The 27,967-nt window shown below is 41.5% G+C and overlaps 1 protein-coding gene across 1 annotated transcript; it reads right to left on the bottom strand.

The window, feature by feature from the left end:
• Positions 1 to 875: 875 nt before the first annotated feature.
• On the bottom strand, positions 876 to 27,518 carry CDHR1 (cadherin related family member 1). The gene is made up of 17 exons (XM_030453437.1): positions 27,427 to 27,518; positions 26,567 to 26,662; positions 25,735 to 25,880; positions 24,851 to 24,901; positions 23,762 to 23,851; positions 23,189 to 23,275; positions 21,563 to 21,679; positions 20,186 to 20,329; positions 18,563 to 18,641; positions 16,832 to 16,932; positions 14,728 to 14,931; positions 12,089 to 12,241; positions 10,918 to 11,082; positions 9,961 to 10,028; positions 7,835 to 8,063; positions 6,645 to 6,899; positions 876 to 1,723 (listed from the first exon to the last, which is right to left on the bottom strand). The coding sequence occupies exons 1-17, from the start codon at positions 27,485 to 27,487 to the stop codon at positions 1,172 to 1,174; spliced, it is 2,598 nt and encodes an 865-aa protein (XP_030309297.1). The 5' UTR covers positions 27,488 to 27,518; the 3' UTR covers positions 876 to 1,171.
• Between the last annotated feature and the right edge of the window lie 449 nt (positions 27,519 to 27,967).

Below are 27,967 nucleotides of genomic sequence, written 5' to 3'. Positions count from 1 at the left end.
ACAGGGCACCGGGGGGCTGCACGTCCCCTCCCTCATGCTGGCTCATGGCCAGAGGACCAGGGGACCTGACCATACATGACACAAGAGGCTGCCAGGAGAAGTGATGAAATACATTCCCTGACACCTCCTGCTACCAGTGTAGAAAATGAAATGATCTTTCCAGACACCTACCTGACTGACATATGCAACTTCCCAGCACTTGTCTGTATTTTTCACTTCTCATTTTTCACCAGGTTTTATCGTGTCCTCCCTGCTGCTTCAGTCATAGCTTTCTCCTGCTGCTCCCCCCCCTCCTTAGGGGACAGGGTGTTGGAAGGCAGCAGTGTCAAGCAGGCATCAGTATCACACTTCTGCACTTGAATCTGACTCAAATTGGTCTGGGGACAGCTGAGGTGTCCCTCCTGTCCTCTGAATAAGCAGACATGTCCAGGGCACAAGCAAAGTGTGGCAACATGTCAATGTACTCTGCTAAAGCTCTGCATAAGCTGCAGGAAAATGAACTTCTCCAAGCCTGCCGACTTAGCTTTTGGGAATGAAGGTGCTCAGACCACGAGCACATTGCTCTACCAACTGTTGCAAAGGGTGTTGTGCCCTGAGGACAGCAGCTGCCTCCTAAGACAGCAGGGACCAGCTACACACAGCCTCTTGCAGCCTTCAGTGTCACTGCTGTAGGAGACCTCTATGTCAACTCAGTGCTGGTGCCACAGCCAGGCCAAAGTCTTCAGCAGTGGATCTGGGATTTGACTGGAAGTGCTTTTGGACCACTCAAACCCAACTACCAGACCAGGTGAGAAGTGTCATCCACCAGCACCCTGGCTGCAGAGGGCCTTCTTTGAATACCAGGACTTTGAGTAGGGACCTCCAAAGAGGGGGGCAGTCCAAATCCCCTGTCATCTGGGGAGACCATGGCCAAAGTGAGGGCACTCAGCACCCCAGTCAGACAGCTGCAGGGAGGGACCAGCAATGGGACATGAGCTGAAGGAACTGCAGTTGAGCTGAAGGAACTGGACATGGGCTGCAGTGCTTGCTATGGGTGGTGTAACTCTGTAGAACATAGTACTTGCAGAAGGTGAAGGATGGCTATCACAGTGAGAAGCTGTCAGGGTGCTGACAGACATGGGAAGACCACAGCACAGCCACAATTCACAATCTCTGGGGTTGCTGAGAGTACCTAGATTTGGTGCTCACCAGTAGCTCTGTTCCTCATCTCAAACTTCATCTTGAGCTCTGACACGAGGGCACTGTGGGTGCTGCCATGATGACCTTTCTTCTTCTGCTTGTTTATAAACTTGGGGGTGAGGGAGCCAGACACAGTTGGCACCCGCCACGCTGGTGCATCCCCAGGGGGAGCCAGGGCAGGGGGAGGCGGGGGCAAGGGGGCAGCTGGCGGCACGGGGGTGACCTGGATGTTGTTGTTGCTGTTTTCGTTGTGCAGACTCTTGGCATCGTCCTCCACGACAAACTTCTCCGCAGCACTGCTGGGCCTCTTGAACTTCAGCCACTCCATCCTGACCGTCCGGGTTGGTGGGATCTGTCTCTTTTTAATGATCCTTCTCACCGGCATGATTTTGTTGGACCGCTTATTGCGCCAGAACATGGCAGTAGAGATCATGATAGTTATCAGCACCATTATGCCCATGACACCAGCTAGCACTCCTAAGGCTTTCATGGGGTTATCTTTAGTTTGCATCAAAAAGGCGGCCATAGGCCCTTTGTGAAGAGTCTGTAAAAGAGTACAAAGAAAACACATGACTTACTCTGTGGGACAGACAGTGACCCAGGAATTTCATTTGTCCAAAATATGTAACAAGTAGGGCTGACTGAAGGAAGCTGTCTCTAAAAAAAAAATAAAATTTTTTGGAATCAAAGAGCCCCTCCAGGTTTGGAGGAATTGCCTGGAGCAGGAAACTGGGAAAGCGTTACAGTATTTTGAGAGGGACAACTGCCAAACACAAAAGCTTAAAGTACTACTGCCAAATTAGGAGGGATTTCTGTGTGTCACCAGACTGCTTAACTTGCAAGTACTGAGCAATGAAACAACTGGCTCCAGGATCTGCAGCTGTACTGCTGTACTACATTTCAGTGTTAATTTCCTATGAATAATAGTACTGAACCCAAACAGAAGTTTAAGAGTAGAAAATGATCTTTCAAAAACAGTTGCAGGTGATACGGTGATGCAGTTTATAGGACTATGACTGAGTATGGCATTAAGAAGTTTATGAGAAAACTTCATAAAATTACAGTGTTCAAATAGGTGTTAGCAGGTAGGTACTGCATTCTGTTTTCAAGTACTCTTTTACAGACATAACAAAACTCTTTGAGGTAGGGGACATGAGTAGCACTAAAGAGATTTGTTTTCAGAAATAAAATAAATAAGCAAGAACATGAGCTACATATGGCATATTAAGGACAAATGAATGGCCAGTTCACTTTGCAGCTTAGCACACTGAGCGTCTCGGAGGTCCCCGTATAATTTTGCGAATTTTGCCCTGCGGGTGGAGCTTGGATCTTTTCACACTTTTCCAGTACATGATGGTGGAGATCACCATTGTTACAGAAATGGTGGAAAGGACGCCACTCGTGCAAATTCCAAATATCGTCCATGGACGCTTCTTGAGGCCTAAAATATAGGATTTTACCCTGGACTTGATCTGGAAATATCAAAAATAAGAGAAATCATCAGCCCTCATATACTTATATCTGAAAGAGGCCAGTAGTTATTAAAAGTACAGCTAGGTAACTAGGGTAAAATGTTTACAGGAGAGAGAGCATGTAGAATAAATGGAGCTAAGTGCTGAGCAAGGCACATGAGAGGAGACAGTTGCAGAGACATTGAACTGAATCCAGAAACACAAAAAGTTAAGCAACAAGTATAGATGCCTGATCAATCCAGAAATAAAGGGCAGCAGTGCAGCACACGTCATCCTTACTCATGGCATCGTAGTCCCCCCATGGGCTACATTTCCAAGAGAAGCTGGAAATGCATACAAGTTCCTGCAAGGAAGGACAGTGGTGGTGTGCAAGGCCATGAGATTCTGCAGAAATGGTAGAACCACAGGTTTGTTTATTAGCTGGACATAATGCTACCTGTGGCTGTGGAGAGCCAAGGGGTGCTCACCATGCCTGACTCTTCTGGCCTCAGATCCACGAGGCAATCACTACCCACACTTTGCACGTCCAGTAATATGTTCTTGGAATTTTATTTAGTGGTCTGAACTCCCAGCTTTCAGTCAATGGGCAAAAAAAGGACCCCTCCAGAGTAGTAGTCATCACATGCTAAAATAGGTATCCAAGACAGTGAGTAAAGGAGCCTTGTGACTACTTCCCTGAACTTCTGACTTTTAGACATTTAAAGTGAGATCAGATGGATTTCCCTGTGTGACTACTCTAAGCTAGGATGCCTGAAAAGGAAGAATAACTTACAAACAAACTCTGGAACAGCATAACCATAACCAGCCTGAAAAGAGATTATGTCTTTGCATTTGTCACTGAAAAGCTCTGCAATCCTGTGTGTGTGCTGACTGTGGCCCAGTCAGTTAACACAGTCTGAGAGTGGTTTGAACACCTTCTGGCAGTAAAAGTCTGGGAGCATTTGACACCTAAGCTTTGTATCTGAGCACTACCCAACACATTCAGAAGACCTTCAAGCCATTGTATCTATCACCAACAGTGCCTCAGAGCTGGGTGAACAAATAGTGCTAGTTAGTAATTTATTTAGCTGTTGTTGGTTAAGGCATGCTACAGTTTGAAGAGTACTGATTTTTGCCTGTGCTAGCAAGACAAATGCAGATACAGGATCAAATGAAAGCTGGGGTGTGAAGCACTCTCATATCTCTGTGGGTCAAAACCTGGAAATAACACTCCCTTTTGTAAAAGCCTGGCTGAAGGCAAGGACTGCCTGATGGTGCCAAAGCCCACAAGGTTTGCCCCCTAAACACATTTTTGCCTGCAAGAAGCCCACACGGTGTGCATTGAGCTGAGACATGAGGCATTCCACATTACATGGGGATGGTCAGATTTGCTTCAGAAATAGCTCCTCATCCAAGGCAGAACAGAAGCTGCTCCCCAGTGCTTATCCCTAAGAGCAGTGCTATCACCACACCTGAAGTCTGCATTTACAAACATGAGCACTTTGGAAAGACTTCTCAAACAAAACCACTGTTTTTTTCAAGGTCCATGTAACTATTGGAAGAAGATGCTAACTGCTCTGAAAAGGTAGCAAAAAATGTTTGCTACCACCAGAAACCACTATTCCCATGGCTGATTTTAGTATGAGAGGAGGAGATATAAATATTAATTCACAGACTGTGTTTGTCAAACACTGAGTCTAAAACTGAGGCTCACCACCTATATTTAGAAGTCTAAATGAGTGTCCAAAGCTATTAAGAACCACAGATTATGTTTTCTAAACATGGATTTAAGCCTCAGTCCATGAAGAGGTGTAAATAAACGCCTCCATATGTTTGCAGAATGTCACTGTATTCATGAAGAGGCAGAGGGATCCCTCCCCACCCAATCAGCCCAAACTTCAGAGTCAGGAATGAGAATCATCTTTCCATTAAAATCTCAGGCAGCAGGAATAAAATTTTCAATGAGACATAAGGGTGAAAAAAAGAGTGGCTTCTTCAGCATATGTTTCTTATTCTGTTGGAAAAGGGTAGGAAATTAACAGACACCACTCAATACTGATTTCCATAAAATCAGACTCAGTTAAATTAAAAGTCATCTGGGAATTTTTTGTCACTGTATTAATCCAAGTGCAAAAGGTCCTTTTGATGTTCAATACTGCTGAACTTAGCCAGGAGGCACCTAGCTCAAAGGGCACAGCCTTTTGCTAATTGCAACAGTAAATGTTATTCAGAAAATACGCCTGTTTAATTACTTGGTGTGATTAACACTGCAGGAAACCTCTGGAGAATGAACGAAAATATATCCTCCTTATCCAAAATATGTAATATATAAATGCCCACCAAATGGCTAACCCAAAAGTATTTTGTACAGATGGAGCAAAGAGCTGAAATGCACTTTTGTAACACTCTCCAAGAGTGATTGTGTCTGCACTCTTCACAAGGAGTGGGCAGTGACTGTGCTGTCCCTGAGACACTGGCATTGGCCAAGGGCCATTGTAACCCCCTCATGCACAAGGGATTGCACACTGGCCCTGCACCTCACTCAAAAGGAATCTGACACTTGAGAGTGGTTTTTGCAAGATTTGCTGCTCTTGAAAAATAATGCAAGTGAACTGCAAGAGATGGAAGAAGTAATGGAGAAAGAGGCAGAACCTTATGAGGGATGTAACGTGAGGTTAGCAGTGCAGGTCCTGCAGAAGAGTCCTACTCAAATGAAGAAAGAAGATGCTGTTGCTTTCTTGGGCTCTGTGTTGGGACTTATACAGAAGGACATGGGAAAGATGGGAATAACTGTGTCTGAGAGGAATCCATGCTTTCACAGCCCTCTGTTTTCCTTTATACTTCATCAGGAGGGGGCTCCTCACATTGTACCTAAGCTGTACCCCTGGAGGGGGAGAAAAGAAGCAGAGGGAGGACTTCATAGGAGAAATCTATCATGATGTGCTAACATTGCTTCAGGCACTAGAAGGAAATTCAGGAAAGTTTTTATCCCAAAGTATTGGCTGCTCTTGTCTTGGTTCCAGATGTGGTTCATCAGCCAGTCCAGGGACACATGCTCTTGCACAGCAAGGATGTGTGGGCACTTATCATCCCCTCATCATGCCTCAGCCCTGTACCTGAGCCCCACATGCTGAAAGAGGTCCCCAGCTCACCCAAGAGGCAAGGGACAGACGGAGGCTGGGGACAGGGGCAGTGCCTGAGGCCACCTGGTGCCAGGCACTCTGAAAGTTATGGCTTGAGAAAGCCCTGTAAGCAAGGCAGGATGGCTGATGCTCCCACTCTTGCTGTGAGTAGCAATTCTTATTTGAAAAAAACCCATCCAAACTGAGGGTTTTCATGTTAAATCAAATGTTAAACAGTTAATTTTCTTTATATCAGTAAAGATGGCTAAATCTCCAGATTTATCACAGAGACCCAGGAGAGGTCACTGTGACACCGTGTACAACCAGTATCATATAAATAAATCCACCTGGTAAGGCGTATCAGCAGAAACAGGAAACAAAGACTGTAATAGATAAAGGAACAGTGGATGAATTCTGACCAAGAAAAAAACCAAACCCAAGGCAGCTAGGTGCTGCCTGTAAGAAGAGCTTTGCATCTTTGCCCAGTATTCGTATGGTCCAGAGACTATCAGGATAATGATGTGTTTCTCATCTACTTTAAAGCTCATTTCCTCCCTGCTGGCACCTACTTAAAGGCATGGCAGTTACAATAAATAAGAATCATATACGTGCTGCTCATAATAAATCACTTCTGCTTGTTTGGGTGACATAGAAGTTGTACAAAGAGGCAACTTTCAACCTATGTGTGCTGTCTTTAGAAGTCTTGTTCCCTCTAGTAATAATGTTGCATCAACCAAACAAATTTCTATATAATTTGCACCATTTCTAGTGAGTTTTCTCAGTTTTTCTATGTCACTTACGTTGACTTCCAACTTTCCACTCAGTAGTGACTACTCTGTGGTGCCTCTCAATGATCATCTCACAGAAGGATTTTTCTACAGCATTTTCTTACCTCTTCTGTGATATCAATCTTCAGAACTGCTGTGGTACTGAAGGATGGGGAGCCACGGTCTTTGGCCTGCACCACCAGTGACCATATGCAGTCTTTGTTATTAGTGATGTTGTGGATGATGTCCAGGGAACGGATGTAGGATTTCAGCTTGATTTCCCCAGTGCTTTGGTCTATATCAAACACATTGGCTGGATCTGCTTGCATGATGGAATAATCCACAATGTTGTTGGGTTCTTCTGCATCTTGGTCTATAGCCTGGTAGGGAAAGTGTAAAGAACAATGATGTTATTGTTTCTATCTTTGCCTGAAGGCAAAACTCTAAAAGTTTCTAAGCATTCACTTCCAATAACACAGATGCTGTCAGATGACTGAGGTGTTTTTGCATCATCCTGGAAGCAATTAATTTCCTTTTCCTGGTATCAGTTGTTCTACATTTTTCTAGTGAAAACCAATGGGTTCTTTTTGTATAAGTGATTTCTATCTGAGATTAAACAAAATCAGAGAGAAAAACTGAACAGAATCTGCATTCTACAAAATCTGTAGAATGCAAATGGTCCACTGCTGGGGGTTTTCTCATACTGGGTGATGGATAAATGGGAAAAGAAGAGAAAACACTGGGATTAGCTTCACAGCATAAACTCTAGTTGCCTTAATTTTTATGTTGTGGTATTCTACTGGCATTAGGTGCTCTGTAATCAGGCTTCACCCAGACGTGTAACACAGGATGTTCTGCTCCTTTGCCTGCAAATTATTATTACATTTTTTTTTACCACCTGTTGCACACAGGATCAATGAAAACAGTTATGCAAATCTAAGTGACAGAAGTTGTGTGGTTGAGCACAAATGTGTCAGGAAGGTTAAATATTTAAACCCCTGTATTTTCATTTACTCATCTTATTTGGCCTTGCTATGATCACTGTGTATTTCAGGATCCTCCACCAGCTGATGCTGCAAACACTGTAACAAAACTTTATCCTTTTCCCTGTATAATATAGTTCTTCTTCTCAGAAGCCTGTAAATACCATCACTCCATGCTTTAATCCATTCGTTACAGACAAAAGGAAGTGCAAAACAAAACCCAAGGAAAAGCCTGTTTTCAGGCATTTGTCATGATCCCCTGAGGAATAAACAGCAGAGCTGGGGGTTTGTCCAAAGCACTTTGCCTCCTGACACACTGTGTTGCCTCTCACCTCTATCTTCACCGGGGACCCGATGATCATTGTCTTTTCCTGGATGTTCTCATTGAACTCTGGGGAGTGGTCATTGACATCCAGCACAGTGATAAACACTTCAGCCAAGCTGTATTTCCCATCTGTGTCTTCTGCCTTCACGTAGAAACTGTACTTGGAGTTCACTTCAGCATCTAACACAGCCCAAGGCTGGGTGTAAATTATACCTGTTGATGGGTGAATTAAAAACCTGGAAAAGAAGCATGAAAAGAGTTATGGTGGGTTTTGCCCTAAAAAAACTTTAGGCTTGAAAATCAGAGAACTATGGATTTTTTTTTCTTTTAAATTTTTTTTCCTATCTATTGTATATTTTACCTGCATTTTCTGTGAAAACAGTTATCAATAAATACCCAGTGTGCTGGACTTCTCACAGAGTGATTTCTGTACATTACAATGTAAAGGAACTGCCTATTTTTATTTTTTTTTCAGGTTATAAGTACAATATAATAGTTTCTGACTGATATTGTCTCAGTAGCTAAGGGAAGCATGCTGCATATCATATTTAAGCTCTTTGTTTCCCAAAATGGGTAAGAAAAATGTCTGCTCTCAAATCCCCCAAAGTGCAGGATAATTTATTTCCTCAGAAAATAAACACTTTTCCACACACTGACACTGGGATGGACTGGGTGTTCTTCTGCAGATTCATCTGTAGCACGTTAAATTCTGCACACTTATAATTACTGAGACACTGTCAAAAGTTTCAGCCAAAATCTTGCATTTATAGAGAAGACACCAATCCAGTGTCTTCTCAAAATGAACAGGCAGTGTGGGCTCCAAGGATTTTTAACAGGATAACAAAATGCATTCTCTGTCCCAACTGGGGCACAACAGAAAATGATTATAAAAGGGCCACTTAACTCTCTAGAATCTTCATTTGCTTTCATTACTCTGTTAAACTAAAATATAGATGTTGATGAAAGACACGACATGGAGGTGGAAAGAGGTGTAGAAATTCTAAGTAGGAACAGTACCCATGCTGAGATGCTCCTTAACACCCAACCCAGCTCAGTCATGCAGAGGGGACTCGAATCACTCCCAGTTTAGTGGAAGAATTGAAGCACTGAGAGGTGAAGAGATCCCTGCAGTTTGCTCCACTCCCAGTGGTAGCTTGGATGGAGGATTATCAGTGTATTGGGTTTATCTTCAACAGGTAACACTATTTCTCTTACTTCAGTATGACTGATCTTATTGCCAATACATATCCACTGATGTAACCTCTGTGAGACAAAAAAAAAATAAATGCCTGAAACTGCCAAATCTGTATCCAACTCTGTGTTCAGCATATCAGGAAGTCACAGGGCTAGGAAATCAATCCAGCCTTGTAGAGCCATGCCATTCTGGCATAAGAACAAAATAAAAATCTTATTTAAGAAGGAAGAGAAAAAAAAAAAAAACCTTTGGATCTTAATTCCCTCCTCCAACAGCCTAAGAACAGGCAGCCTGAGTGTTCCTATGATTTCATTTAGAAGAAAAAAAAAAGTTGCACCCACATTTGTTTTCTAAATCCTTTGTCAACAAGGTTCTCAAGCTTCTTTTCACCAGCTGCTACATTTTAAACCTAAGAAGTCTGGCTGTACAACATGACCTTTGCCTGCGTGTCCCTATGCAGTCAGCAGAAGGCTTAAGGTCTTAGTGAAGACCTCAAAATAGTCCAGCCTGGAAATGCTCCCATATGTCTATCCTCCTGGCTACAGAAGAGGCTCAACCAGAATATCTTGGATTTTGGACTTTGATTATACCTCCTAAATGGTTTTCACCTCAACCAGAAGAGGTCAGCTTTATCTCCAGGTAGATAATTTATGGAAAAAAATGGATTCTGGGGGTGACTGCCTGGAAAGCACTTTCATTTTTCCTGCTTTGCAGCCCCATCATGTCCAGGAGCAGCAATATTGGTGGCTTGTGGGTCAAATTCCAATGAGTTCCTGAAGCAGATGTTTAATGATCACACTGTTTTCAGTTGTTGTCTTCACATAACTCAGAAAGACCATGTCATAAGTGCCCTTGGAAATGTGCCTATGCTTTCAAAAACTCTGCTTAGAGGAATGTGTGGGGATTTCTTGTTTGGCTGGTGTGGTTTTTGTACTTACAGATCTGCTCCTGTCCCGTAGATGGAGTACTTGACTTCTCCCCAGAGCCCAGAATCTGGATCTGTAGCCTTAAGAAAAGAAAACTGAGTCATCCTTTACTAAATTACAAAAAAGAAATGCTTCGTTCTTTTAAATACAAGCTATATAAAAACACAAATCCTTCCACCTCCTTTTGTCTTTCATTCCTGTCTGGCTAACATAGCACACCTGCAGCTCTGCTGAGAGGTGTTTTATTAGTTTTTTTGTCATGAGCTTGTCAGATTCTCTCACCCCATAAATTTGACCACTCTCTACTTTAGGACTGCCCAGCTTTCTTAAATCAGTTACATGACTTCTGCCAGCATTGTCATCCTGAATAGCAGGAGAACCTGTTTGTCAAGTATTTTGGTGAATCTCAGTCAACTACTGAGTTGAGAGCACATTATAATATTATAATATTCCTCAGCTCAGCTGAGATGTGCACTTCAGGATGGCTAGTAAAAACCTTTTTGTTTATGCTCCACTTCTTTCATTCTTCCATCACAAAACTTTCCTTCAACACTTTATTATTCTGACTCAGATTCTTTCTGACTTGCATCCAGCCTGTCCACTGGCACATATCTCCACTTATCCTTGCTGGTGAGGACTGTGCAAGGTCACTTGCATCACCCACCCAAGCCCCCCCCATAGCCAGGAGTTTTCTGAACTTTGTGACATGAGATCTGCTCCCAGCCCTGACCTTTAATTAAAAAAAAAATTAAAAAATCGTTGTTTTGAAGAACGTTTGTCTAAATTATAATTTTTTCAGAAAGCAGTTTTATTTTTTGTTGATTCTGGAAAGGAAGCAGAATTTAGTCTGGGAGCTCAACAGTGAGTAAGATTTGTGACTTGCCTCTGCCCACTATTTTTAAGTGATTTGAGCAGTCTCCACAGACATTTAGAAAGGAGATAATTTCTTAAGAGATGGATGACACTTACTGTAACAGCAACTACATTTGAGCCACCTGGGGAGTTTTCAGGGATCCTGGCAATGTAGTAGTCTGAGGAGAACTTGGGAACGTTGTCATTGGTATCCAGCAGGCGTATCACTACATCAGCAGTCGAGCTGAATTTCTCTGGTGTGTTCACCTCAATTGCAAGAAGCTATGAAGAGGAAACGGGGAAATGACTACAAAGTATTTATTATTACTTCTCAAAGGAGCTTCCTTCCACTACCTGCATTTTTAGCAAAGCTTTGCAGTCTTCCTCCAGTATGGAAAAATATGAATAATTGATTAAGGGAAAAAAAAAATCTTTCTTTTCCTGCTAATTATTTCTTTCAGCATTCATGGCAATCAAATCAACTGCTTTGATTTCTATTACTATTCATGAGGGGACGACGTGTAACTGGTCTTTTGGTAGTTCAACCTGAATAAATGTGTCTCGCTATAGCACTTTATATCACTTTCAGAATCTTCCATTTTAGTGCAATGATGATGCCTAAGATTTTTGTAGTGTCTATAAGCTATGAAGCTAAAATGACTAAGGATCATTACAACACGGGACATGAAGCATGGTGCAGAGAAACACCTGGCTAAGGACATAAAGCAAACCATGTGGCAAAGTGGTTCTGACTGTGCTGAAAATACCAGTTTCTGTACAAAATCAAAACCACCATACGCAGCTAAATAGTTGTAGATAGTTAGGGTTGTAGTTTTTTTTTTTAAAGGGATTTTCTATACCATTCTTTGCAATCAGAACTGAACCATCTATCCTCCTGTCCAGAGACAGCTGACACCAAACCAGACTGCTTATTATCTTGTTGGTGAGCCATCAGAGAAGGTGATGATGCAAGGATCCTGTTTTAAATGAAAGCTGAGTCTTGTATGGCTAACTTGGAACATGGGTGAGTTAGCCTCAGCTCAGTCTGCAGGAGGCCAGAGAGACAGACTCTTAAAAAGCAATCACTGGTTTTGGGAAATTATCTTCCAGTCAGTCTGCCAACATTCAAAACTGTGATCCCTTATATATTCACACACATGGAGTATAATGTCCCTGACAATGCATCAGACAGCTCCACGTAGATTAAGAAGCTAAATCCCATCAGATAAGGAACCCATCATACACATATCATATACACAGGAAGAGAGTATCCGGAAAGCAGAAGTACCTTGAAGGTTAACACCTTTAATTTTTCATAATCAATAGCAGCAGAATTTTCCACTATTATTGTGACCTGAGCCTCATTGAGGACAGTCTGGGGAACCACTCGGAAGATGCCACCAGGTCCAACAAGGCGAAGGTTGAATTTGGCATTGGCTCCCTGTGAATAAAAGCAGATATGGTGTCCTTTTCAGTGAATGATGCATTTCTCCAGGTCTAGATTGGCCATGTTTCTTCACACTGCATAAAATTATAGTCTCTGCCTAGAGCCCTCTGATCTCCATCGCTTGGCAAAAGAGTGCTAAGGAGCTTAGTTATATAATCCCTCGAGCCCTGGTCACAAGATGGACACAGCTTTTCTTAAAATAGATTGACAGGCTTGGTTATTCTTTCAGTCATAATGGAAAAACCCCACACCAGGACTGGCTATGAGAGGGACTTTTGTGGCAAGCAGCCTTATGCTTCGTACCACACGCTGTGAGCTCGTGCAGGTTGAGGAGCTGACACCACGTGCACATTGGCAGGCAAATCTTTGCCTCCTCATGGTTTCTGAGAAGGAAAACAGAACTGCTCAAGTTAGGACAATGGACCCCCTCAAACATGATGCCATGTTCTCCCATAGTGTGAAGCTTGAGATGAAGAATTTCTAGTAATAACATTCATACAGGATAACACTCTAATTTCAGCTCTATTCCTGGAGGACTTGGTACAAGCAGTTCTTGCTGCAACCCTAGCTCATGTAAAAAGGAAAAGTATTCAGCAGTAGTCCCCAGAACAAACCAATAAGACCTTGGATCCAAACTGAGTGATCTGTGTTCTTTGGTCATACAAGCTCCCACAGATACATAGATAACACAGGCCTCTTGCTGGGTAGTAAAGCCCAAAACACAGAGCTGCTGGACTATGGAAAACAGTGCTGTTGGGAAATGCAGTGTCTAGCTGGACAACAACACCTGGGACTGCACATGACTGTAGGGATGATAGCATGGGGAATGAAGAAAATTGCCTCTCTCTATCTGCTGAGTTATTTCTGGCAGTATTGCTCACCCAACCCAGACCTTCTTGGAGCAAGCCATGCTGCTATGTGCCTCCAGGCAGACTGAGGGACACAGGTGCCTCCAGGTGTGGGACAGAGGAACGACTGAAGAACAGCAGTGAGCCTTAAGCTGTGTCTTATGAAGAGGGCTGGGGAGAAAGTTCTGCCTAATACTGCCAGTGAAGATGGCGTTTCCATCAAACTGCTGGGCTAAAAGAGACCTTGCTTTCTCCTCTGCACCCATACCTTCCATTCCTCCACCTGAAAGACTCACTGATGGCTGTGACAGAAACAGACCTGTTTAATTTTCTTCTCTGTAAAGTCCTAATGTGTGGAAAGAAAACCATTGTATTCTATACCTTAAAAGAAAAGCAACGCTACCCCACCAGAGTTATGTATTACACTGTACTAAGCTTCATGAGGAATCTATACAGTGCATTTAGCAATGTTTTCTGCTTATTTTGCAGCCTAAATATTTTGTTAGCCTACAGAAGACACATCTACACTTTGTCTCAAAAGAGAAGAGATGGGTTTTGTTTCTTTCATTCTGCAGCAACATCCCCTGTGACAGCAGCAGTGTACACACAGCAGAGCTTTGAAAGCAGTCATTTATCTGCTTGCTGCAGAGCAGCAGGAGGGAGGGGGAAGGAGCTCATGGGTTTGAGAGAGTACAATACATCCAAAACAGCACAATACTGAGCACAGTTATATAAAAGCACTCCTTCCAATTGTAACACAATGCTCAGATGCATTAAGCTTTTCTCTTGTCACTCCCTAACCTCAGGTTATCTCATCTGGATGCCATTCATACAGTATTTAGGATAGAGATCCCTATAGTAACCATCACCACAGTATCCATGGGCACCACAGGTCAGTTAGATACCAGGTTAAGATGGAGTGGGGGGTGTCTCCTTTTCTATAAATCTGGCTTCTTAATCTTGACCTGGCATAATTTTTAAGATTACCTAAAAATACCACTGCAGTGGGAATGAGTTAACAAATCATGCAGTGTAGACTGTTTCATAAGGGCCAGAAGGATCGTGAATTTTTATTAAAAATAAAGTAATTGGACAGACTGTATGGTTTTATTTCAGCAGGGGCTGAGATAGGTATTGAAGTTACTGAAATGTCTGAAAACTTAAAGTAACTTTGCAAAGGGACTATGGTCTCAGACATTACACTGAGAAAACCCAATGTAACCAGTAGTTAGGGGAAGTTCATATAAGCTTTTCAACTTGAGTAGTCACAAGAACTAGGCTGCAGATTCAGTACCAATCTTCTCATCAACATAACAGAGACTGGATGTGGCACTCAGTGCCATGGTCTAGCAACTGCAACGGTGGTTCAAGGGTTGGACTTGATGATCTCTGAGGTCCCTTCCAACCCAGCCAATTCTATGATTCTATGATTCTATGAACAGTGTATGGCAGACTGAGTGTACTTGTAGGTCTGTGGTAATGAACCCTGCAACTACTTTTGTCGGTCCTAGATTTGGGGGAATGCAGGTGAAATCACTGTGGTCCTAAAATGACATTCTCCATCTGACTGCTCTTTCTAGTCTTTTGGAAAGCAGGGCAGGAAAACCAAAAGTCCATATTGTTTCCATTTACCTGATCTGAATCATTGACAGTAATCTTCAGTCCCCTCAAGATTTCACCCTCTGGGGGGTGTTCATACATGGTCAGTTCAAACTTGTTCTGGGGACCATTTTCTCCATAGAATGTTGGTGGGTGGTTGTTGAGGTCAACCACCCGTATGGTCACTGTGGCAAAAGCATGCACTGAGATGTCACCTTCTTCACTGATTTCTGATGCCTGTAGCAGGCAGGAGAGAGAAAGAGAAAAATTATAATGTGTAGTGGAACAGAGCGACCAGGTGCCTCTGATCATCAAGAAGTGGGTGTGAGCCGCTATCAACTCCACCTGTGCCCAGTCAGGGCAGGGCCCCTATGGAGCATGTGCAAGACCATGGGGCCAATAAATAGTGAGGCTCACACCCACCAAGGCAGCTCATTCTAGAGCTAGCTTAGAGAGTGGCTGGTTGCTTCTGTAGCAGCAGACCATCTTTGCTAGTTCCACACTGTGGGCAATAGACTCGGATCACATCCTACGAGTCTATATCACCGTATCGACGCTTCAATCCCGGACAAGAGACTCCTTTCCGGCTACATCTGGTGGAGAATGCGGGCATAGACCTTGGTCTAGCCCAAATTTCCGTCGGATCAAGAAAAAACAGGACCTGACCCAGGGCAAATGACAACTGGCATTCGGGTAAGAAGATCCATTATCCTTCAATTATCACTAAAAATGGGACTCTCTTCCAGCAATAATGGTATAACTCTTTTTCCTCAGTTCAATGTTCAGTTGTCATTCTGCATGTACAAATCACCCCAACACATTAATTGGCAGGAAGATTCAAAGTAAAATATTCTCTGGAAATTTCACATTGAAGTTCATGATGATTAAAAGACTATGAAAAGAAGATAAACTGGTCCAAATAAAGCCTCAGTGAAAAAAGTGTCTTTCTCTTACTGTGAGACTAATAACTCACCATAGATGAAAATAGTTCTCTAAAGACAGATTATCTAACTGAGGCAAGATATTTTTTTGCCTAAAGTGTGAACAAAATAGAAAAGGAAGAAAATCTTCAAATTTGCTGTGGTACCATGGGTAGCTGCTTTTCACACTGCAGCCTTGAAAACTGTGAGGAAAAAAGCATACTTTGGGGTATATGGGCAAATATGTGAAAAAGAAAAATGACACACTTGTGGGTTTTTTTTTAATTACATTTAAACTCTGATTTAAAATCCTCTTTTAAAGTGGATTTAGTTTGGACAGGCAAGCAAACCTAGATGGCATTTTTCCAAACTGAGAGATCAAATCTGTCACTACCCATGCTGGAAAATACACCACCTTTTTTGTTCCTCAGGGAGATTTTGCAGCCTGGAAAAGCTCTGGCTCACCACAGATATAATTAGATACAGGAGACCAGAAACAATTCATGCTTAACTAATCCTGTATCTGGGAAGCATCAGCAGACTGGAGTAAACCAGAGAGTTTAGGGAGAGAACAAGTGCCTGAGCTTAACCCGGACAATGGGAACTCTGTGATCTCCCAGATTCATCAAGCTGCTTAAGCTCAGTAAAATGAAACTTCTGGAAATGTGCAAGCCCTCAGTGCTGCTTTTAGACAATACTGTCCTTACCATGACAAACACTGGTAGTCTTAATATCCAATTGCTAAAGAAAACTGATGTAGTTTTCAGAAGTTAACTCTACATTTTGAAACTCTTGATCTTTTAGAAACTGCTTAAAATAGAGTAGCCTCTCACCCTGATATTAGCTCATCAAGGTGTTAGCATGGGGCTGACAAATGCTTCAAGTGTGGGTACTGTTACAGCCTTGCGTGATTCATGTCAGTCCTGTTACTAATCATAGCTTTGACATCTACCTATATCTCATCCTAGTCTAAGGAGACAGATTTAGGAAAAGATGACTTAATTTGAAAGAAGTCATTTGAGACATTAAATATCTCAAGGAACAAAAGCAGTTTTTTCTCTTTTATACTGTCTCACACTCTGCTCAAATATAGGAGATAGTTTCTAAACCAGGTAAAGTCTCCTATAAATTGAGCTATACCAGACAATCAGGCCTACTCGTGACATTTAAGACCAATAGTCTTCAAGTGGCTACAAAAGACTGTCCACAGAACGTACCTTAACTTTTAGTTCATACACTTCTTTCTTGAGCTGATTTGGGCTTTTTGTAACAGAAATGGCTCCAGTTGTGTTGCTTATTTCAAATGAACCTTCACTTCCTACAATAAAACCAAGACACCCATTACATGCCACTCTTCCTTTTTCTGAACAAGTGTGAGAAATCAATCATACACTTCATTAAAAACATCTTTGTCCATATGTATTAGGAGATCTAAAGGCACTTAAAAACATGAAGCATTTCTGTTTCTGGTCATAGTGACACAGATGAGGGCCACAGTGGATGATCTCCCCTATGCAAGACTCCGTGATGCTCTGAGCAGCTGCCTCTCATCTTCCCATGCTGCTCAGGTTCCCTTCCAGCCTCAGCAACCAGACATGCAAGCTTAGTATGAATTTCTGTTATGTTATCTTCTTTATATGCTGTTTTAGATTAAAAAAACCCCAGACATTCCTCATTTTAATTAAAATTACATAATTAACTCTCTAAGAAACAAGAACATTTCTGTCACTATCAGCTCAGGTGAAAAGTCAGGCAATTAGTTGGAAAGAAATGTAGTCACTCTTTCTTCAGTGTGCCTCTTGAGAGGAGCTGCTTCTGGCCTTAGCCATTCTGTTGTTAACAAACTCTCAGCCTCTTGAAAAGCTGTATTCAACAAAAAGGATATTGTAGGAAATGAGGTAAACCCCCAGCCTTTTTGTACATTGAGACACAGTCTGACACAGGCAGTATAGGGCTGCAGCTGACCTGACTTCCCTGACCAGAACAGAAAATGGGTGACAGGACTGCAGTCCCTCAAGAGCTGGTGAAATTGTGCTGAAGCAAATGCAAGCTTGCTGAGAGGCAGCAGTGCCTCATCATGTTCTGCATCTATCTCACGATGGTGGCAAAAACCAGGCTGGGGCCATGGAAGAGGACAAACCAGCAGCTCCAGGGGCAGCCTTGCTCTGCTGAGGGGCTCCGGGCACTCCTATGTGCTACCTCAGCCACAACCTCTGCTTTGTGGCTGAATCTACCATTGAAATGAAAAGAGAAGAAAACCCTCTCAATGGAGGAGGGCAAGCCTTCAGAAATAAAGCATGATGACGTAAAATCTCAGGCACTTTTTCACTAATTCAATTCCAATGCTGATTTTTAAACTCCCTGATAGTATCCTCTTTTGCTAATACCTGCAGTAACTACAGCTTTATTAAAGTACAATAGACACTCCACTGAACAGATATTTACTAAAGCAGTGGTCAAGTATTAAGATAAATTTGCCTGGAAAGTATATCCTTACTGAGAAGAAAATTAGGTCAACAGTGGTTTCCAGACACCATGCTTCATGTTACTGCCTAGCTTTCACAGAGAAACTGGTAACTCAGAGTAGGCAGCATTATATATGTTCCTTTGTACAGCTTCTTCAGAGGATCTGAAGTCTTTTCTAAAATCATTCAACACACCCGAGATAAAAACTGATTCTAAAGAATAAATAATTTCCTAACTGCTAGTACTATTTTCTTGCTCATTGACACCCGAGCCTCTACATATTGGACTATGATTTTTTTTTTTTTTTGCCAAGATCTGAGGCTCAAGGGCAGAAAGTTCTTTTAGCAGAAAGTTAATATGAGATACCTGCCACTATTTCATGAGAATTTCTCTCAGCTTTATTAAACACTACCATATCCAATCCTAACTTAATGTTAGCTTTAGTTTTGACTGGCCTTCAGATGTCACACAAGTCTACTCACCATTCACGATGGAGTAATGAATACTGTTAGGTTTTCCTCTGTCTCCATCAAGAGCAACAACAGTAAGGACTTCAGAGCCCTGGGGAGAAATCACAATCTGGGTGCTGAGATCAGAAAGCAGTGAAACTGCAACTCTCTCTCCAGAAAGAGAACTTGTGTGAGTCTTTCTGCAGTGAGGTGTGAGGGGAAGAGTGAGTAGTTTTGTTTGTACTGTATGGGAAAGACACCAAGATTTGGAGTAATCAATCTGAGACCACAGATTTAGTTAGGCTGACTACCAAGATGCCCCATGGCAGCTGCTTTGTGGGCTCCTGGCACCACTGCCTCTCACACACTGTGCTGAGACACAGGAGGTTGGTCCTACAGTTTCCACAGGCAAACAGAGGATCACAAATCAGCTTGGTCAACGTAATATATAGGGCACAACATTTTCATGAAAATTACAGTGATTTAAGTGTCCTAAAAAGTTCACTGTTTTTCTTTCCATGCAAATAACATGACTGTGGGCCAAATATGCAAAACTTCTGTACTGGAGACCAGAGACCATTTAATTCATGTGACCACTACTGACAACTCAGGGGGTTGATGACTGTCAGCAGCAGAATGTTCTCCTTAGAGGCCATGAGCTGTGCAATCCAGGCCTCAGAACTAAAGTGTTTACTGTTTGTAGCTGTAAAAACAAAGGAACATTGACGTAACCATCAGTTAATCACAAATGGCAACAAAGAACATCATCATACCACTTGAGTTACTCTTTCAAGCTGGAGCAAGGTTCTGTTAGAGCAACTGGAAATACAGATGTCTATTTATTGTAATTTATGCTGAAAGCTGCTATAAAATCTTCCTGCTAGGCAAAATGCAGATCTCTTATGGTGGAAGCAGCAATGAATTCTGCCTGTTAGGCAAAATGCAGTGCAGTCCACTTGAAGGCAATGGAGAACTTGTAAACCCTGAGAACTCCATCAAGGAAAAAAGCAGCGAGTTGTAACTCCATCTTGCAAGTATATCCCTGCTGTCTTGGTAATCTGGTGGGGTTTAGGCCTGGGAGAACTTCCTTGTCCATTCTTACCATCTAGCCACCAGTGAGCAGAAAGTATCCTGTATTCTGGGGATTTCAGGATTGCTTGTAAGCAGGTGATGTCCATGGGACAGCACAGAGTCTAGAGCACTTAGGAATAAATTCTTCCCATACCTTTTACCACCAGCTGTTGGTATCAGACTGATGAGCTAGAAAATAAAATCACCAAGAAAACACACCACACAAAGCCTTCTAGCATGAGGTGTTCAGGTGCAATAGGAACTAGCAATATACTTCAGCCTTCAGCCAAGTGTCCCTGCAGGGTTTCAGCTACAGAAGAGCTCTAGCCTCTGTGTTTATAACAACATAAACAGGCAGAATCTTCAGTTTTTAATTTAACTTCAGCAACAGAAGCCTTGCATGGCAAATTTGCTTAGGATGTAAATCAGGACAAGTTCAAGATTATGTCAGCTCATTTCACCTATGAGCTGAATCAGAATTTAGGTCTAAGTTTCCAATAAAGCCTGTGCTAGAAACCACGGGGTTATCTTGACTGAGAAGTGAATGATTACGGTGGTTCCTCTACAGGTGAAACCAGGACTTACTGCAAGTGTATCCTCGTAAACGTATCCATAGAAGGGAGTTCCGATGAACATGGGAGGAGTGTCCTGAACGTCCTGCACATTGACAGTAACAGTTGTGGTGGCTGAAAACACTTTGTTGTCTCCCCTGAGCTTCCCACCACCATCCTAGAAGAGAAGTCATCATCATATTCCTGTCTGCAGATCAGTTTCTGCCACTGCATGGACTTCATGAGACTTTAACTGCACAGGAATCCCTTCTATCTCTCAATACAGAGATTTATCTCTGCTGCCCTATTCCCTTCTCTTGTCAATTTGCTCTGCTCCCTCTCTGATTAGGAAGACAGCTTGTGGTATCTCACATCTAATTGATATTAAAAGTGGTTGTGCCAACATGTGCAGTCATACATGATCTGTTATCAACACAGAGGACAGGGAATTCAGTTTTCTTGAGGGGAGAAAATGAATGCTATAAACTGATGCAAAAACTTTGTGATTAAGGTCTATGGTTTTCCACAGCACAGACAGCCATGCCATTAATACAAGCCAATGCAGAGCAGCAAGGCAGTGCATTTCCAGGGGGAAATAAAACACAGCACATGACTGAAGTCTCTTAGGTATTAGGATAAAGTGATAAAGTGAAAGCAGAGAGGAGCAGTGCAGCCAAGAACTGCTAGAGAGGCACGGTGTGTAAGCAGTCTCTGCAGACCTGACCACCATCAGCTCCGTGCTACTGATACAGCAGAGCAAATTAGAAAGAGGACTCACAATTTCAGAAGCTTTTAACACCCTCAGTCCCAGAGCACTGGCTGGAGGTCAGTAGTCATGCTGCTGAGTAAGTGTGAATTATTCAGCATGTCTGCAGCACCAATTCTAAAAATTCTGTTTTTTATGAAAAGATTCCCTAATTTTTTTCCTCCTTGCTGCCCCAAAGGCAGCATTTAAGCCAAATTTTGTTACCTGTCCTGAAATGAACCCTGGATAAATAAATACATAAAAAGACAAGTACATTTTTTCATAAAACACGAGAAACTTAAAGTGCCCATAAGTAGCAGCAAAATCATCCTGTTTCCACCTAGGTGACACATGTCCCACAGGGTCCTAAGAGCCTTTACTTCAAAATCCATAAACCTCTAATGGATGTTCTGAATCCACAGACACAGCACAGCTGAGAATGACAGTGGCAATAAGGGATGGGCAGCAATATTGGAAACATTTGACTGCAGTCCTGCCACAAGGCAGCAGAGAAGTGAAAAAAAAAAATATATACAGTGACTTTGCTGCCTCCATGTTCCAGCCATCACCTTTCAGACACCCTCTCAATCACACTTCTATTCAAATCATCAGTCCTGCTAACATCCAATCCCTCACTTCCTCTTATTTCAGATAACAGCTTTATACCTTGGCTACCACAATAACAAAATGTGTTCTTGATTTCTCATAGTCCAGGGTGACCCCTGTTTTGATGCGCAGGACACCACTGTGACGGTCAATTGTGAACTTAGTGGCATGGATGTTCTAGAAGAAAAGAAAAGAAGAAAAACCAAGAGATTACAGGAATGAAAATAAGATTGTGGTAGAGATTCATGAGTCCTCGTTATTCAGAATAAATCAGTTAGTTACAATGTATATTTTAAAAATCTTTTACTATTTAACTGTAATCGTAGAATTTTGGTTAACACAGCACATTGCCTGGAAAGAGAAAGGGAGGCTCAACAGAAAAAAAAAAGATTAAAGGCAAAGGAAGAGGAAAAAAAATGTTATCCCTTAGTGTTTCAAATGTCCATTAAATTAAAAAAAAAAAAAAATTGCATCCATAGGCTGTTGTCCATCGACTTGCATTTTGGTGATTTCTGCACTATATAAATAAAACCTAAAAGATTTCCAAAAATGCCTCAAAAATCTTCTCTCCATTCTCGGGGACTGGAGATATAAAGACACACTCTCATTTGGTTATTCATACACAGTGGCTGCTTTCTTAGCCTTTTCAGTAGATGAAAGGGATCTGCTACATCAGATGTTTGGAGAGGTTTTTTTTTCCTGTTCAATTTCAGAATTCCCTGAGACTGTACCAAAAAAGATATGCCCACATTTTTTTTTTCAACAAACCCATGTATTTAGTAACGTTTTTGCCACACAAAAATATGAACCAACCAGAGAAGTTTGAAATTGCTGTTCTTTAGCTTCAACATCTATCAGTTTACTGGCAAATGTCCTGTGCAAAACTGAAACTTGCAATTTCTAAATGGATTATAACTGGTTAAATCAAAACCAAAGTTCAACAAGGTTCACAGACTGTTCTTTCTAAGTATTCCTGAGGTCTGTACAGGATTAAGTATGTGATAAGTATTTGTATCCAAAGTAAATCTTGCAGCAAAGTGTTTTTGGTTTGTTTTCTCGCTGCCTGTTAAATTGGACGAAGCTGCCTGTAGGAAGTAGAAAGTTGAAGGATACAACAAAAATTGAAGGATATAACAAAAAAGTTGTCCTTTTGCATGCAGAAGGTCTGTAATAGTGTGATAAATCAGTGTGGAGTACATAAAAGGCTGGTTTCAAGTGGGCAAGGCTTTGCCAGCGAGAAGACTTTGTGTCTCATCTTACACACTGTGATCCAGGTCTGTTACAAACTCCAGCCTGCTACACCAAAAAAACCCACATTTGGCTTTCCAGTCCAGTTGACTTTTGAAAGAATCCTCTCTTGTGCTTTAGAAATCCCATATGTATACAAGATTACAAGCTTTTTTTTTTCTTTTTTTTTTTTTTTTTTTATATTGAAGAAAAAAGGCTGATAAGAGTTCTGCAGCAAGGAGTCCCTGTGCCAAGCACAGGAGTGACAGTGGCGTCTCCTGCTACTTCTTCTGCCCACTGGACTGCATTGGCTTCTGGAAAGCAGACAGTACCCATTTTGTCAATGCTTCTTTTCTTGTGCATGGTAAAAAAATTGGTTGGGCTCAACTCTTTTTTAACCCAATTTCTGAGATTTCAGTAAATGACAGATGATTTTTGAGGGTAGAGGAAATATTTTACCTGCAAGAAGTAGGTGATACTTCCTCCAGAACCTGTGTCTCTGTCCACTGCCTCGACCTTAAAGATGCTGCTGCCAGAGGGAGCATTCTGTAACCAGAGAGAGTTACCAGAGTCACACAAACATAGAAAACCAGGTGAGTTAGAAGAAATTAAAAATTATCATGCACTGAGGCAGAAAAAGAGAGAGATGGGAGAAATGATAAAAATGCACTGGGGGAACTGATAAGAAGAGGAAAGAGTGTAAAATCAAACAAAACTGGAAAAGATAAAGAAGGAAGAAAATCTTTTTGGAATAAAACCAACATGAAATCTCAGCTAAGACAAAGTACATCCTATTACCACTGGAGGAAATTCAAAAACTCACAATGACTCACATCTTGGAGCTTAGCAAGAGCATCACACCTAACGTACCTACAGACTCTAAATCTGCAGTGAATATGAAATATCTAACCAAACCTCAAAACAAAAGACTGCAAGTTATCCCTGCACATCATTTTATTTTTCTGAAAACGTACTAGCTACTTTTAAATCCTGTTCAAATATACTTCCAGGATACAAAGGATCATCACCAACCTCTGGGACCTGGACTATGTAAGGTGTATTGATGAACTCTGGACTCTCATCATTAGCATCCATTACAAGGATCCTGACGGTTTCAGAAACCTGGAACAGAATACAAAGAATTTATTATGACTCAAGCTGATTTTCAGCATATACCTATATGTTTGCCTGCTAAAATGTGGTCAAAGGCAATTAAAAATTATGTTGTAATAGAATCTTTGTACTAAGAACACTAGGCACATAAAAAATACATAAAATCCCATCATGCAGAACAAATTGCTTGAGGGGTCTCAGAGTACTTTATAAATGTAGATGTCACCCCATTATTTTCCTATTTCTATAATTATTGCCAGGGCAGTTGTGCCTGTAGGACACTGGCACCTCCAAAACATATGTTGTAGTAATCTCAGGTAATTAGCTTGACACAAGGAAGAGCTCTGGAGTTATTCTAACTTGTGCATAGCAAGTGGGTCCCACTTTGTGGCATCTCTAGAGATGCAGCTCAGGTGGTTTTATTGGCAGACTGATATCCTGGCAATGACAGCATCCATCTGTAATCTGAAAATGCCAAGGAAATGTGTAGAACTAGGACTAGATGCTTGTGCAATGCTTCAGTTTCATTATGACTAGACATGATCAAACCTTTATTCAACAGTGGACAAGAAAACCCCCACCACTTTAGCCTAAGCAAATCTCATCATCATGCTAAAGAAACACTGGGGGAATGGAGGGATAATCAGCTCTTGGATGTCCAAAACTAGTTTCTAAAAAGTCATGTATTTCTCCAAAGAGCCTCCAGCTTCCTTAGGGTATGAATTCCAATAACCTGATAGTGAAAATTCACAGGAAGCTGCTGGAATTCTGCAGGCCAGCAAGTCAGTCTTTCAGCTCACACTACATTGTTATTATCCTCAAACAGCTGGGCAAGGAGCCTAAGTGAGACCTGAGTTACAAGGTGTTCAGTGGCTCTTGAAACAGGAGCTTAAGACTCTAATAAGCTTATGTTTGCTGATAAAATGAGGTAGTCCCTGTAGGGTAATTTACTAGGAGGAGGTACGTGGGGACAGATAGTTTGACAAGCTACAGCATCATTGTACTCACTGTACTCAGGCCATCTGAAATACTGACAATAATCTCAATCTCATCTTCCCTCTGTAAACCAAAAAAAAAAAAAAAAATTTCCTTTGTTAGAGAAATGGTGTTTGCCCTGGTTGGAAAAAGACAGCAAATTCAAATGTGTTGCAGCAGGCAGATGAAAATATCAATGATTACAGCAAAGCTATCACAGCAGAGGTTATGAAGACCCCCAGGGGCTCCTTGGAATTCCTATGACTACTGTCAAGTAATTGTTGGTCTCTGAATCCATATTGTCCTGCACAGTTCTAGTAAAAATCAGTCAATTTTTTTTCCAAGAAATAACTCCATAAAAAGGCATGATTGGTTCTGTCTCAGTATACAGCATTTTGAAGGGTTTACTGGTTATTGTGAACCATTCCCTGCAAAGGGCACCTGAGGGGATCAGTGCCTGTTCCTAGAATAAAGCTGCCTTCCCTCCACTATTGCTGAGGGCAGTGGTTACACATGGACTAAAGGGCAGTGATGTAGATCTAGAGTAGTGTTCTTGTCCACTGCTTGTGCAAATATGTTCTTCCTTCTAATGACAGGAGAGCTCAGTGTTTCAGAACTAGAGAACAGTAACTGTCCCCAAGCTCTAGATGGGGTGCAGGGAGATAGGAATGAAAAGTAAATGTCTCTTTTGGCAAAAGCTCAGGTGACAGAAAAGTCAGGTGCCAGAAAAATTCATGGCACTGCTGGTGGCACAAGTCAGCTGGAAAATGGGGTCATGGATAAAGCACAGTGCATCAAAACTGCGAAGTATTTAAGATGATTCAGCAGCAAATATGTTGGCATTGTCCCTCAAAGCCACAGATCAAATGAAACTGAAGGAAATTCCATAAATACATAGTGGTAGCATTGCACTGTACCTCTCTGTCTAGCTCTTCAATCAGTGTAACATTTCCAAGGTTCTTGTCCACAGAAAAGTAACGTCTTGATCCAGCTTCATATGCCAAGCCATATGTCACGGGATCCCCTTCTGGATCAGTTCCATTCAGAGTGTACACGTGTGTACCTAAAAATGGACAGAACAGCATTTCCCTGTGGTACAAACCCTCTTTTCAGAATGGAAAAGTGCTGGAATTTTGTGCTTGTTGACACATCAGAAGCACCTAATACAAGGTGTAGTAAAAAAAAACAACAAAAAAACCCAGTACTGATCAAAATCGATAATCTTTTCTTATGATCCTAAGTGAGGCCCTTTGAGCTTTCTGAGATTGAAGCAGGCTGTGACCTGGTATCTCCCCCTGAGCTGAGATGCCTCAGGATAGATTTTGTGGGGTTCACAGATTTTCTGCTGATAGATGCTCACAAAACAAAAAGTGAGTAATTATCTATAACTGGATTTTGCAAAGCTTAAATTATTGGTTATCACCAACAGTTACATGTTCATCTGTGTAACTTGATTTAACAATTTTTCTGCTGTAACTCTTCTGTGAACCTTGCCATTTTCAAATCTGTAACTAAGCTGCTGTTTGATAGTAACAACTTTTGCTAAATCACTGTCAGTCGGCTGATGATAAAATTAATGTTTTAAACTACAGCTAAAATTCAAATATATCATTTGAAACTGAGGCCAAATAAAACCTTCCAAGAAACAAACAAGGTCTAACAAAAATCTACAGCAAAATATATGTTGCTAATCAAAAGAACAAGCAGCTCCAGTCTCACAGTGTTAAACACATTAATTTTAATACTGACCAACAGGGGTGTCCTCCAAAAGGCTGAAAAGTGCCATGTTCCCATTTGTGCTTCTGCCTCCATTATCAAAGAAATATGGGGCATAATTTGCCTGAACTGCAATTAAAACAAAACAAAAACCAAAGAAAAGCATTTAGAAGGTGGCAGCTATTTGGCTTTGTTACATGACTCTAAGTAAAGATGAGCTGTTTTGGAAATACTATGAGTGCATAACATGCCCAGTGCATAACATGCAGTGGACTTTCAGAACTATATCTGTAAAGTTACATTTAATAAAATTCCTTCTACATGCTGCTGTGCCAATATTCACACAGAAGCAAATAAAGAGATTTCTATGAGTAAAGAAGAAAGCTAAAGAAAAACAAATTAAGCAGCAGGATCTCTCTTAAAAAAAAAAAACAAATCTCAGTCCCAGACAAGATTCATTGCATAATAAACCACTTCAGCTTGCAATGATTGTACACCTCTCCCCTAGTCTACACACAAATGTCTGGAACTTTCACAGTGCCTAGGTACCATACCTAGTATTCTAAGCACATTCTGGTTTAAATTATGCCTAGGAATTTGACATAATTCAATACTTACTTGCTGCCAGACAACAGCAAACAAAGTTTAAAAAAAAAAAAAAAAGAAAAAAGAAATAAAACATTAGTTGTCATTCTGCTGACTTACTGTTAAGAGATTCAAAATATCCTATTTGAACCAAAACTCCAAATATAGAAACACAGAGGATAAAATTTGAACAGGGATCAGTGGCCAAGAAAAATATTTCAGAACAACATTACTAAATCACTACAGGATTTAAAGTTATCTTTGTATCCTCCTATATTTTCACTTAACAAAGTGATTGTTGTACTCACCCAGGCAAACGTGCACCCAGCTGAGAAATAAAGAGGGGGTGAAATGCCTCACATGCTTCATCCCACTGAAGAAAGGCCCAATCTCTTGTGTTTCAAGGGCTTGCTCTTTGGTTGTTTGGGGGTTTTTTTTGTTGGGTTTTGTGTTTTTTTTTCCCCCCCTCTCTTTAAAACATCCAGAAAAGTGTCCTTCAGAATAACGTAGTGGAGAAAGAGGCAGGAGCAGATGCTAAGATGTTAAGCGGATGACACGTCTTAATTTCTGAGGAATTTAAAGAAGCTCCTTGCTACTATATAATTAGACCAATTACTTTACAGAGAGCTGTGGGACTTGTTTCTGAGGCATGAATCAGAGGAATACCTGTATCTCTCAGAGGTTCTGCTACTGGTGTTTTTTTTGTCTTTGTTCTGTCCAAACACACAGAGAGGAGATAAGGGAAAAGTTGTTTTCTTAACTCTACACTCAAGTTCCTAAGCCAGTTCTCCACTTCTGAGAGTTAAAAGAGGTTTCTCTTTATTTCATCTTTTAGTTAGGTCTTCAGAA

The sequence above is a fragment of the Calypte anna genome, chromosome 6 (assembly GCF_003957555.1).
Source record: "Calypte anna isolate BGI_N300 chromosome 6, bCalAnn1_v1.p, whole genome shotgun sequence".
Lineage (NCBI taxonomy): Eukaryota > Metazoa > Chordata > Aves > Apodiformes > Trochilidae > Calypte > Calypte anna.
This window is presented reverse-complemented; position numbering and strand designations above follow the sequence as displayed.

Coding starts and splice junctions, on each gene's coding strand:
- CDHR1 (XM_030453437.1), bottom strand. CDS start 27,487: ATGAAGCATGTGAGGCATTTCACCCCCTCTTTATTTCTCAGCTGGGTG. Junction 16,933..18,562: donor TCATTACTCCATCGTGAATG/GTGAGTAGACTT, acceptor GTTTTATTGTAG/GAAGTGAAGGTTCATTTGAA. Junction 11,083..12,088: donor TAAAGGTGTTAACCTTCAAG/GTACTTCTGCTT, acceptor TCCTCTTCATAG/CTTCTTGCAATTGAGGTGAA.